The 13,382-nt window shown below is 36.8% G+C and overlaps 1 protein-coding gene across 1 annotated transcript in view; it reads left to right on the top strand.

Moving 5' to 3' along the window:
- LOC117402349 (ATPase family AAA domain-containing protein 2B-like) overlaps nucleotides 1–13,382 on the top strand; it is a 107,900-nt gene that overhangs the window by 40,596 nt on the left and 53,922 nt on the right. The window contains exon 22 of the mRNA XM_034921161.2: nucleotides 474–633. Coding sequence (XP_034777052.2) covers nucleotides 474–633 — 160 coding nt within the window. The remainder of the gene's footprint in view (nucleotides 1–473; nucleotides 634–13,382) is intronic.

Here is a 13,382-nt window from a genome sequence, read left to right as displayed (position 1 = left end):
TATATATGAGAAAAAACTCAATTTTTAGTTATCCCTCCATCACCACCCCTAAAACGTTCAAATTAAAGAGCCTGGTGTGAACCCTCCTAACCCATGAAAAATCACAAAAAGGCAATTAAAAGTTAATATTTTAAATTACTCACTTTGGCTACAAGGAAATGTAAGGATATATCTTCAAACTGTCAAATTATATGCAAGTAAATATATGTATATTAAACATTAGCTGGCATTATGAGTAATTTGCAGTTAATAGCATTATGTTAATACTTTTGTATTGCTTGTAATTGTCCTTCAATACTAGCAAACAGCTGTGATTAATCAAATTAATAGATCAGATGATTTATTGATCAATAGAAAATGTTAAGATTAAAACCCCAAATGTAATATAGTCTTTCATAACACCAGTGCTGTGTGGTGAGATCTGTGTTTCCATGAGATTCTTGAGATATATTAAAATATATATTTTATTTCAGGTTTCGGATTACCTTGAAGTTATTAAACAACCCATGGATTTGTCAAAAATCATGACCAAAATCGATACGCACAAATACTTCACTGGGATGGAGTTTCTAGCAGATATTGACCTAATCTCCGGCAATGCTCTAGAGTACAATCCGGACAAAGACCCAGGAGGTAAGGAGAACTGCAGTACAAGTTCAGATATTTAAAGAGGTAAATACTGCAATCTTCAGTAGCACTAAAAAGAAGGGTGGGGACCTAATAAGTAATGGGTTGTTTTGCTGTAGCCCACTCTACCCATTATTAGCCCTACTCAAATATAATATTTTGTGTGTGTGTGTGTCATATATATATATATATATATATGTATCACGCTGACTCGGGAGAGACGAAGACGAGCACACGAGTCCTCCAAAACATGTGTCTTCAGCCGTCTGCTTCTTTTCACTCTGCAGGCCCGCCATGCAGCTACCAGTGAAGCTTTTAACACTAGAACCGCCGGATTTTCGAACTGCCACCACCACGTGGGTCGCTTTGACCCATACATTTTTAAACTGCTTCGTTAGGAAAATGAAAGACATACTATCGGATACAAATGGAAGTTTTATTCATGAACATCATATCTAACATTTGCATCGCAGAAACACTGTATTCAAATTCAACATAAGGCTTTATTTTTAAAATGAGCGTATATACAGCACGACTACAAACAGTGATAAAATACAATAAAATGTACATTTCAAAAGAAACGGGTATGTACATATACCCGTGTACAGGTGTAAACGGGTATATGTACATAAAACCAAAATAATTGTTTCTAATACAGCATAAAAAGAAAATACTTGATATGACGGCTGCATTGTACTCTATGGAGGAACGTATGCGTCTGCCAGTTGACTGTGCTTGCATCTAGGAGCTGTGTTATAAACACAGACGCAGTTCCATTGAACACTATTGTGTAAACATGTGTAAACTGGTACATACAAACCTGTAAAACCGAAATGTTTTTTTTTTTTCTAAAAGTAATATAAAAAAGAATATATAACATATGTTTCATATTAGGCACATAAGTTGTTATCCTACCTGTCATTTCAGTTTGCTGTATGCATCTGAGTGCAGCTTGCCGTATTCCAATCAAACTGACGATTTACAAGATTAAATATTTCTTTCTGATATATTCCCAGTTGCATTTCTGGAACAAAACGAAGGATTGTTGTCTCCCACGTACGTTGAAAAATAAACAACTAGACTTTCACTGAGTTGGCATCTTGACAAATCCACAATCATAGCAATCTCTGTCTTGTAGTCAGTTTACAAACAGAGAAAGGCTTGAAATAAAAAATAAAAAAACATGTGCTAGGAGGAGGAGGTGTGTCTTGTTTGCATTTACAAAAAAATAGAATATCTTGCGTTATATTAAAAAGAAAAGACATGTATTGTAATGCATGGGTCACATTGACCCATGTGGCGGTTCTAGGTAGAACTGTTTATAACTTTATCGTTTTTGCGATTCTGGCTATCAAACGCCGTCAGGATATTTAATTTATATATTTCGGAAAAGTCAAAAATGGACATACACATACGATTTACAACAGAAGAGTAATTAACATTTTAAATGCAAAATGGGTCAAACTGACCTGCATGGCAGTTCTAGTGTTAATACAGTAAAGTGCTGCCTTTTGTATTGAAGTCTATGTGAATGGCAAGGTAACAAGGTGAAAACAACTGATTGGTGGATTAGTAAGAGTGATTTACTACAGTAATAAGCAGTGAATTATTTTGTTTTCTTTTGTGCATTTTCAATTAATCCGTTTTTTTTTTTTGTGGTTGCTTTTGGTCTCTGTATTGAACAGCGTGAGTCTCAGACTTTTTCATTTTTTTTTTTATGAAAGCCTAGCGTGTTCACATTCATTTCATGTGTGACATGTACCTGTAACCTTTATAGTTAGTTATAGCCACATATCTAGCAGTAAAAAACAGGCGAAAATAGCTTGGACCTTAAAGGGTTAATAGATCCTTGATCGAGTTTAACAAAGATGTCTAAGAATTCAGTTTCAGATTTTGTCCACATTAAATCCACCAAAATGTTAGGGTGGATATAATTTGCTAATTTATGAAACTGTACAAGATTCTTCTCCATGTGTCCATATTCAAAATATTTCATCCACATTTCTTATGTATTCTAATGGTTTCTTGTCTAGTTTACTCATTTCGCCCCCTCTGCCCATATACAGTCGCATACAAAAGTATTTGGGCAGGTTACCTACAAAACGTGATTACTTGTTCTATTGAAAATTGTAAATTTTAAAGTAGAGATTCAGCGTTATAATGAAACTAATTTCATACTTTTGACAAACGTATTTTGGCACCTTTACATTAGTATTTTGTGTGCCCACCCTTTGCTTCCTTTACAGCTTGCAGTCTTTTTTTGTATTTTGAAACCAGTTCCTGGCATCTTTGCGGAGTTATTTTTGCCCATTCTTCAACACATACAGCTTTGAGTTCTGCAATTGACTTTGGTTTCCTTTTTGCAACAGCAGCCTTCAAGTCAATCTACAACATCTCAGTGGGATTCAAGTCTGGGGACTGCTTTGGCCAATCCATAACTGTAATCTTCCTTTTTTTCAGAAATCCCTTTGTAAACTTTGCAGAATGCTTAGGGCCGTTATCCTGCTGGAATACAAACTTCCGTCCAATAAGCCTTCTAGCACTGGGTAACAAATGAGAGTGCACTATTTATTGATATTTTGCAGCATTTATTGATCCTTCTGCAATACAAAGGTCGCCAGTGCCTGAGGAAAAGAAACAAGCCTATACCATCACACAGCCTCCACTATGTTTAACACTGGACATGATTAACTTTTTAAAAAAATGTTCTCCTCTTGTCGTCCAAAAATTTATTGTTGCTTTTTTGGTGAATTCATCTGACCATAAAATTTGGTTGAAAAAATCATCAGGCTGCTTCAAGTATTCAGTGGAAAACTCCAATCGCTTTCTTTTGTGTATTGTTTTTAACAAAGGTTTGCGTCTTGGTTTTCACCCATGGACATTCATCTTGTTAAGGTATTGTTGAATTGTTCGCTCGTGAATTTCTTGATCATCATCTCTCAATTCTTGTGTCAAAACTTTTGCAGTAATCCAAGGATTTTTCCGGGCTGCTCGAACGATCCACATTTTGTAGAAATCTTTCTTGGAGCTAGTTGCTGTAGTTCCTGTTCTTCGTGTTTGTCAATAATAGCACACACAGTTTCTCCTTTTTTATTTAGTTGTATTGCTGCCATTTTGAGATTTGTTGCAGTACTCTTTAGTTTTAACCTTTTTTGTTGCTTTTTTGAATCACAAATTTCCAGTTTATTTTAGCACTTGATGATTATGTATTTATTTATTCTATAATTATCAGGTGTTAGTTTTCAGTCATGATCATTGTTAATAATTAGCAACAAATTGCTTTTCATACAAAATATGTTCATTGCATGTTTTTCACTTTATGCATGGTATGTAATTTGTTGTTTTATTATAAAGCTGAATCTCTAATTTATATCGTTCAAGTCGAACAATTAGAAATGATAGAAATCACTTTCTTTGTGTTTTTTCTCATTTTTATCTGCCCAAATACTTTTTATGCAAAATAACTATCTTGATCATATTTAATATTTCTTCTGTAGGTATCGTTCTTATCTACTCTATTTTCCAGTGCTTCTTTGCATGCTTCTAAAGTTTCATGCCTGGGAACACTGGGGTACAGGGATTTTACATCCATGCAAAATAAAATGGTATTCTCTGGAAGTTTAACCTTTTTATATTAATCCTTTTCAGAAAATGTGTTGTATCTTTAACATAGCTGGGTAAGCTTTCAACATGGGGCTGCAGCTGCCTTTCAGCTATTTCTGCAATAACATATGTTGGGTTATCAATTGTGCTGACAATCATTCGCTTTGGGTGTTTTTCTTTGTGCATTTTTGGGTTACCTCTAACCAAACCTGTTCTTGGATTTTTTAAATTCTTTTTAATTCTTTCGATACAAACCCATTTTTATATAATTTCTCACTTTTTATTATGCCGCTATTAGTTTTTACTTCTTCATATGTATTTATATTCTGCAATTCGGTCCCTACTGCTTTTTATATAATCATGTCTGTTTACTACCACCCACAACCTTTATATGGTGGTCTTTTTATAAAGATACTGTCGTCCTCTATTAATTCCTTTAGCGCGCCTTCTCCATTCTTAGTTACTTTTAATTTACCTTTACTTCTTAGGCCTGTTACCATTTAATTTCTAACTACTTCAATGTACACATCTAACCATTTGTTCCTTCCCTCTGGAGGAGTCCAATGGTGCTTTCTTTGAATTTTCATTCCATGTTGATGCACATGTTCTGATTCTGTGTGTGTCATTATAAAAGTATTCCGCTAGCCTCATTCGTCTTTCCCGTCCTTTTTAAGTCTGTTATTAACATATCCTTATTTATGTATCTTCTTGCCGGAACAAACTTGAGCCCCCTGCAGGGCAATGCATTCTATGAGGTTGCTAATGTTTTATCAGATAAATTAAATACTGTGTCCACTTCCTCTTTGTTTGTTTTAACTTCCTTTTGTACACCAGATTTTTAGTTACTTCTTCATTACTAATATTATTTGATGCTTTTCCTCTAAATCCCTATTCTGCATTCTTTTCTTTGTGTGTGTGTATGTATTTGTTTTTTTTATCATAATTCTGATGCCTTGCAGTTAATATATTTGATATGTATCTATTGCTATTACATTTAAGTATAATCAATTCAAAATTATTATTTTTATGTAACAGATTAACTGGTTCTCCATTACATGGAACTGAAGTTTCTGTTCCTTTTATATTTAAAGCATTCCTGGCCTACAACTTTTACGTAAACATGTATTGGTCTATTTATAATACCTTACAGCAGCAGCAACAACTTCTGCCTCTGTAGTCCAGGTCTCTATTATAGAGTGTGATAACTTGTATTATTTATTATAATGAGTCAGACAATTCTACTTTGATAGAATATTTGAATTACACGGTTTGTTGATTTAATAAGAGATTATTCTTAACGGATGATTATATTCAATACATTGTTACATTTGACTACATTGATAGGTTATTAATGATCACAATTATTGCAGCACATTTTCTCTAGACGAAATAATGGTAGCCATCTAGTTGAGAGTCAGAATAGTAATGAGGTCTTATTACCTCTTAAGTGGGACCGCTCTTACAGGTTATGAAGGTATTCCTTTGGTTCCAAACCCGAGTAACTCATCTGATTGTGCTATGTAAAAAAAGTAAGAAAACAATTAATTTGGCTCTGAACATGCGCAACCTAAATTCACTAAAGAATATATGCTATGTTTCACATCTGTTTCAAATTATGCATGAAACAGGACTTTCCATAGAATAGACCTATACAATATATATTCCCTTTTCTCCACTCGGCATTGGACTCCTCTGAGACCCTTCATAGGAAACTCTCAAATCCCTTCTCTCCAGTCTACCAGTTTGCATGTTCATCTTGACTTTATATACCCCCGTTTTGATGATGATGCAAACAGCACTTGCGTTACATCACACACATTAAATTCAAGCATTTGCACAAAAAAGTTCCTTTTCATTTTAAACTAGAGTTTTATTCTAGGTTCAACAGGTGTTGCTATGGCTTTTATTCTCCCAGTTCTATTGTTATATGATATGTACACTTGCTTCCACCTGCCATTGTTACCGTTTCCTGCTCAGCTTGTCAAAACCCTGAGATTCTTTCTTCAGTGCCTCGGCCTCAGTCCCACATGACTTTATGCTTCTTAAATTTTTATTACTAAGGCCATTTCTTCAGCTCACACAGCAGAATCCTTCGGACAGCAGCTTGAGTCCATAACCTCTCACCCGTGGTTGATACTCCAAAGTTGGCACAATTTGCAGTTTCCATATCGTGTACAATAGCTTTATTATATTTACCAATCCCAGCTAATGACACCCATTAGTTCCTCAAGCAAAACAATCAAAATGTGCAATTACCTCTATGTCCAACCTTTTCTTTCTTTCTCTTTTGCGTTCTACATATCCCTATTGTAAGTACATTCTTGGTTACATCATATGTTTCTACATGTTTTAATATATTTTATTGCCTTATAGCCATAACATCCTTATAATACCTCTTAAGCGTTTAAGATAGCAAAACATAAAAGTAGAAATAATAATGAATCCTACTGCTACACGTGCACCCTTAAATATCCAATCCCAGTATGTATTTTTATACATAAACTCCACTGACCCATCTTCTATGAATGAATCTATCTTTTTCTGTTATATTCCCGTCTTCCTTTTAATCTGTACCAAATGTGTTTTTATTTTGTCACTGCTTTTCAACAACTGTTCATTTCAGTAAGTTTCGTGAATGTATTTTTCAAGAGTGTCAAAATCAAATTTATCTGAGCTATAAACATATATAAGTTCAGGAACATGTGGAAAAATAATAGAACCTATTGTTACATCTTTCTTTGGTAGAAGACACATGGTTGAGTTTGTAATTGGACACATTTTTTCTCCTATTTTATAGGGACCTTTATTAGTTGTTATACAGTATTCACCTTTACTCTTATATGCATAGTTAACAATTTGTTCTTCTGCTCGTTTTAGTTTTGCATAACGTATCCCTGTGTTATTAGTTATCCCTGTTTTGTTTTCTATATTTAATGTTAAATATGCAGTGAACACATCACTTCCCACATTACATGTCCACATCTGTTGGAGTGGAGATCGTTCACAACAGTCTAAATTTGTAGCCATGTGCCATTTTATCCTGTGGACCTTTCCTGACTAAGTTCAGGTACAGTCTTAAATTTATTCCTCTAATTTCCTTATATTTTGAACTTTACCTATATGTTAGAACACATCAGATTGATTTGTATAATGGTATGGCCAGTATAAATGATATGACTTGGTTCACAGGGATGCTGTGAATACGTTTTGGAGGCTTGCTATGTATTTTCATAAGAATTACGATGGTTAGTTGCGACATAGGTGCATATGGCATAGGTAGTTCCCTACAGGGTCCTCCTCCTTTTAAAATCTGTGCAAACACAACTTTGTCCTATCCAATCAGATTCAACAAACCTTGATTTTGTAATTTTTTCGAATTCTTTGAAAGGACACATGCATTTTATTTCTCTCAGCTGAGTACAGATATTATCGTACAATTGAATAATATGGATAATTTTCAAATCCCTTTGGAAGTGTAATTGTACCAGTGACCAAGGTTATATTCAAAAGTATCTTTTTGCATTTGGTTAAGTCGTCTAGCCAGTGGTCTTTATTACTACATGATTTATCAAACGCATCTCTTGAGTCAGATTCGAGAAGTATTTGTCGTGGAAATGTACCATTTAATACATCGGATAAGGCATCCTGCAACTGAGTTATCATATGCTGCCCATACGTTCTACATGCATCTTTCTTGTTATCACCGACTATCAATTGTTCCATTATCTCTGCCAGTGTGTGTACATTATTTAAGGTAGTGAGTCATTGATCAATAGCTTCCATATTAAAATCTGATTTGTTTCATCCACATCATATATTTTTTTTGTTTCCTCTATGTGATAGGAGTTCAGAAATGAGTTCCCTGATCCAAATAGTCCCATTACATCTTTGATGCTCTTCTTCCTTCTTTCCATCAGTAAATGGATTATGGGCTCTCGGATGGTATTCCCAGAACAATTATCTACAGTACCTATAGAAAGTTGACACCCCCTTTCAAAGTTCACCTTTTGTTGCCTTATAGCCTGGAATTAAAATGCATTAAAATAAGTTTTTTTTTCTTCATTTATCTACACATCCTACCCTACAACTTCCAAGTGAAAAAAATATTCTAGAAATTTATAGAAAATTAATTAAAAATAAAAAACTGAAATAGCTTGGTTGGATAAGTGTCCTCCCCCCTTGTAATAGCAATCCTAAATTATCTCAGGTGTAACCAATCACCTTCAAAATCACACACCAAGTTAAGTGGCCTCCACCTGTGTTAAATTGTAGTGATTCACATGATTTCAGGATAAATTCAGCAGTTCCTGTAGGTTCCTTCTGCTGGGTAGTGCATTTCAAAACAAAGACTCAACCATGAGCACCAAGGTGCTTTCAAAAGAACTCCGGGACAAAGTTGTTGAAAGGCACAGATCGGGATGGTTATAAAAAAATATCAAAGGCCTTGAATATCCCTTGGAGCACGGTCAAGACGATTATTAAGAAGTGGAAGTTGTATGGCACCACCAAGACCCTGCCTAGATCAGGCCTTCTCTCCAAACTGGATGACCGAGCAAGAAGGAGACTGATCAGAGAGGCTACAAAGAGGCCAATGGCAACTTTGCAAGAGCTACAGGCATTTATGTCAAGACTGGTCAAAGTGTGCATGTGACAACAATAACCCAAGCACTCCACAAATCTGGCCTGTATGGTAGGGTTGCAAGAAGGAAGCCATTACTCAAGAAAGCCCATCTTGAATCCCATTTGAAGTATGCAAAAAATCACTCGGGAGATTCTGTAGTCATGTGGCAAAAAGTTTTGTGGTCTGACAAAACTAAAATTGAACTTTTTGGCCTAAATGCAAAGCGTTATGTTTGGCGCAAACCCAACACAGCGCATCACCCAAAGAACACCATCCCTACTGTGAAGCATGGTGGTGGCAGCATTATGTTACGGGGATGTTTCTCATCGGCAGGGACTGGGGCACTTGTCAGGATAGAAGGGAAAATGAATGGAGCAAAGTACAGAGAAGTCCTTGAGGAAAACCTGCTGCCCTCTGCAAGAAAGCTGAAACTGGGACGGAAGTTCACCTTTCAGCATGACAACGACCCAAAGCACACAGCCAAAGCTACACTGGAGTGGCTAAGGAACAAAAAGGTAAATGTCCTTGAGTGGCCCAGTCAGAGCCCCGATCTAAATCCAATCGAAAATTTGTGGCATGACTTGAAGATTGCTGTCCATCAGCGCTCCCCAAGGAACGTGACAGAGCTTGAACAGTTTTGTCAAGAAGAATGGTCAAATATTTCCAAATCTAGGTGTTAAAAGTTGGTAGAGACCTATCCCAACAGACTCACATCTGTAATTGCTGACAAAGGTGCTTCCACCAAGTATTAACTCGGGGGGGGGGGGAACTTATCCAATTATGATCTTTCAGTTTTGTATTTTTAATATATAATTTTTTTCTCAATAAAAAGTTTTTTCCCCTTAACAGTGTGGAGTATGGTGTGTAGATAAGTGGAAAAAAATCCTTATTTAAATGCATGAAACTCTTGAGGCACTGGCACAACAAAATGTGAAAAAAGTTCAAGGGGGTCTAGACTTTTTATAGGCACTGTATTAGGTCCTGGTATACTTTATTTTCTGTTATATTTGCACATATACTATGGTGTATCCGTGACCATGCTGTCAAATTGACTACAACTGGAATGTAAGTAAAGTGTATATTTTGTATGCCACCCGTGGGTCTTGTGTTATTACCAATCCATTCTCTGGTTCTTCCTTCAGCTGGAGACAATCATCCTTTACAGTCTTAGATGGTGGGAGTGCAATTGTTAAAACGTTTATCCCATTTGGAGTATAAGTCTCATTGCTACTGGACCCTTGTTATCGTGATGTCCCCTTTTTCCCCATCTTTCTTATTTTGTACACAGAGGGGCTACAATTTCATATGGGCCCTCCCATGGTCTAACGAAGGGTCAACTTTCTCCATATACCTTCAACATGACCAGGTCACCTAATTCAAAGGTATTTTCTTTTACACCTTTGTATTATTATTATTATTATTATTATTATTATTATTATTATTATTATTATGTATTTCTTAGCAGTCGCCCTTATCCAGGGCGACTTACAATTGTTACTAGATATCACATTATTTTTACATACAATTACATTATTTTTTACACATTATTTTTACATACAATTACCCGTTTATACAGTTGGGTTTTTACTGGAGCAATCTAGGTAAAGTACCTTGCTCCAGGGTACAGCAGCAGTGCTCCCCCCACCTGGGATTGAACCCACGACCCTCTGGTCAAGAGTCCAGAGCCCTAACCACTACTCCACACTGCTGCCCTATATACAACAAGTTGTTTACCCGCTGCGCTGCTCCCATATATACATGTTTCCAGTCTTTTTTTTTTAGCCTACGTAGATAATTTCCTAAAGTAACACCTTGAGCTTCTGAAGTCCATCTACCCATACGGGCTATAACCTGTAGATTTGGAAGCGTTGCTCTCACACACATGAGCATTAATGACAATAGTGTATCCCAATTTGTATCATTTCCCAGTACAAACTTTTTTAGCATTTTCTTAATGGTACAATTTATTCTTTCCACGGGTCCCGAGGATTGTGGACGATAAGGAATGTGACATTTTTGTCTTATCCCTGGCTGTTTCATACATTCCTTAATTACTTTACCAGTTAAATGTGTACCATTGTCGGATTCAATTCTCAATGTGAGAATACATGTTCTAATAACACTTTTGCTGGAGCTTGCGCAGTGTTAATTTTGGTAGGGAATGCTTCTACATATTTTGCAAACAAGTCCACAATCGCCAATGCATATTTATTACCTAGTGCTGTAGATGGTAAGGGGCCTATAAAATCAATTTGTATGCTTGTCCATGGTTCCTCCTATAGAGCGTGTATGTCTGAGTTTTGCCTTGCTCCTGGATGTGGAGTTACATTGTGTACAAACTATACAGTTATCACAATATAGTTCCACATCCTTTTCCATGTCTGGCTACTATCCCACTTGTTTCAATTTTAGGAGGGTGTTGGGTTTCCCCTCATGTCCTCCTGTAAGCATGTCATGCGCCATGTGTATACATTTGTCCCTCAACTGTGTGGGCACTATGTGTGCACCTTGGAGATCTTGTTTCTGTGCTGTTAGAAAATCAAATGATGTAGGTGTTGAGGCAGCTGCTGATACAGGAGCGCCTGAGGATTCCATATCAGTGTCTCCTCCACCCCCGTTTGGAATCCAAAGAGAACCTGACAGTGCACCTTTTTTTGAAAGGAAATCATCTTGATTGTTACCAAAATAATGTGTGTAGTTTTTGGTATATGTGCATGAACTTTAACAATGTCAATAGGAGGAGAATGTGTATAGGCTAAAGCTAAAATGTGTTTGAGGAGGGAGGAATAAGTGAGGGTGGTACTGGTAGCTGACCCAAACCCCCATGCAGAGTCAGAAAAAATATTACAGGGTTGGGGGGAGGGGGGGATAAATATTTTCAAGCACCCAAGCGACAGCCGGCAGCTCTGAGCCTTGAGCCGAGGATTTGTTGACCTGGAACCTAAGGAAATAGGTGGGGTAGTGCAACATATACCAAATCCTGTCGCATGTTTGCCATCTATACACTGGCTTGACCCTTCCACGTAAATGTCTGGCATTTGACTGAGGCTCAGTGAGAAATGGGCTAAGTGTGTGTGGCTGTGTGTATAGTGTGCATTCATGTGGGGTTCCTTGGTGTAAAAGGCTTCTTGCAAGTATAGGGGGATCAGGAATGTGTTTGACCGTATGTCCCTATCTTGAAGCACGAGGTTCCAGCATGCCAGCCTTACGTTAGGCACCGTACCATCCTTGATACAGCCTTTTAAGAGGAGTTCAGTAGGAGTGTGGCATGTCTGGAGGATGATCTCATTAAGTCCTCTAATATAAGTAAAATGTTGCAAGAAAATGTTTTTCACAAGCACTGTATATTTGTTCAACTGGTGTGAGCGTTTTAGAGGCATTTGCAATTGGATGTAACATGTCGAATTTGCTTTAAAATTGCATAGATTGAGACCTCAATTGCTGCAACTTCGAGTTAAAAGGTTAGATTAGGGTCAGGGTTAATTAGTACAGATGCTGTCTAAGGCGGTTTTAAGTGTATCTACTGCTTTTGTATTCAATTCCCTGTCTAAGTAGGCAGTATAGGGGGATGCTAATTGCAGATAAATCTTCAATTAATTCTCTGCAATAGCCTGTTTATCTTAGGAATGAACGCAGTGTGGTTACTGACATGGGCAGTGATAGACTTATTGTTTTTACTTTGTTGGTCGGGTGTGCGACCATCCCTTCCAACAGATACTCCTAAGAACACAGCTGTTGGCTGTAGAATTTGAGCCTTTTTGGGGTTTACCTTTTTAAACCGTTTTGTTGTAAGAGAGCCAATAGTTCAAGAAGATCAACATGTTCCTCTGTCTCTTTGCAATAGCAAATTGTCTACATACTGGAGGAGATTTAAGTGCTGAAAAGGGTTTCAAAACTTTGGCCATGTGTTGGTGAAATTGAGGGGCTATTGTGTAGTCCTTGTGGCAAACAAGTCCAGGTATACTGCGGACCATTAAAAGTGAATGTACATTTCTATTGACAATCTTGTGTGAGTGGAATTGACCAAAAACCATTTATCAAGCACTGTAAACCAGTTTGCAGAAGGATTTAATTTAGCTAAAGGTGCTGAAGCCACCGTGGGTGTAGCATTGTTTAATTTTCAGTAATCAATAGTTAAACACCAGGAACGTTAGACAGGATGTTTACACAGACCGGCATACACCCACAGTCACGTTTTGTGACGTGCAAAAGCGTCAGCGTGTCTGTCTAACACAGCTGCTGCAAGACCAGAATTTAGTTCTGTAGTTTAAACTCGAGAGATCGTACAGTTCCTGATTCTTAATAACAAACACAGCATGACAGTCAGAAATATACAGTTTCCCTTTCAACATGACTTTTCCACAATACTCTCTTAGCCAGATCAATAATATAGCCCTCATGTTTCATGTAATCGGAACCCAAAATTGAAATTTTGTTTGGCAACTCATACAATGTACTATCCAATGTACTATCCAATGCCTTATAGTTATCGCAGAGGTCTTTTATTTAGTCTTCTAATACATCTTTGTCA

The sequence above is a fragment of the Acipenser ruthenus genome, chromosome 5 (assembly GCF_902713425.1).
Source record: "Acipenser ruthenus chromosome 5, fAciRut3.2 maternal haplotype, whole genome shotgun sequence".
NCBI lineage: Eukaryota > Metazoa > Chordata > Actinopteri > Acipenseriformes > Acipenseridae > Acipenser > Acipenser ruthenus.
This window is presented reverse-complemented; position numbering and strand designations above follow the sequence as displayed.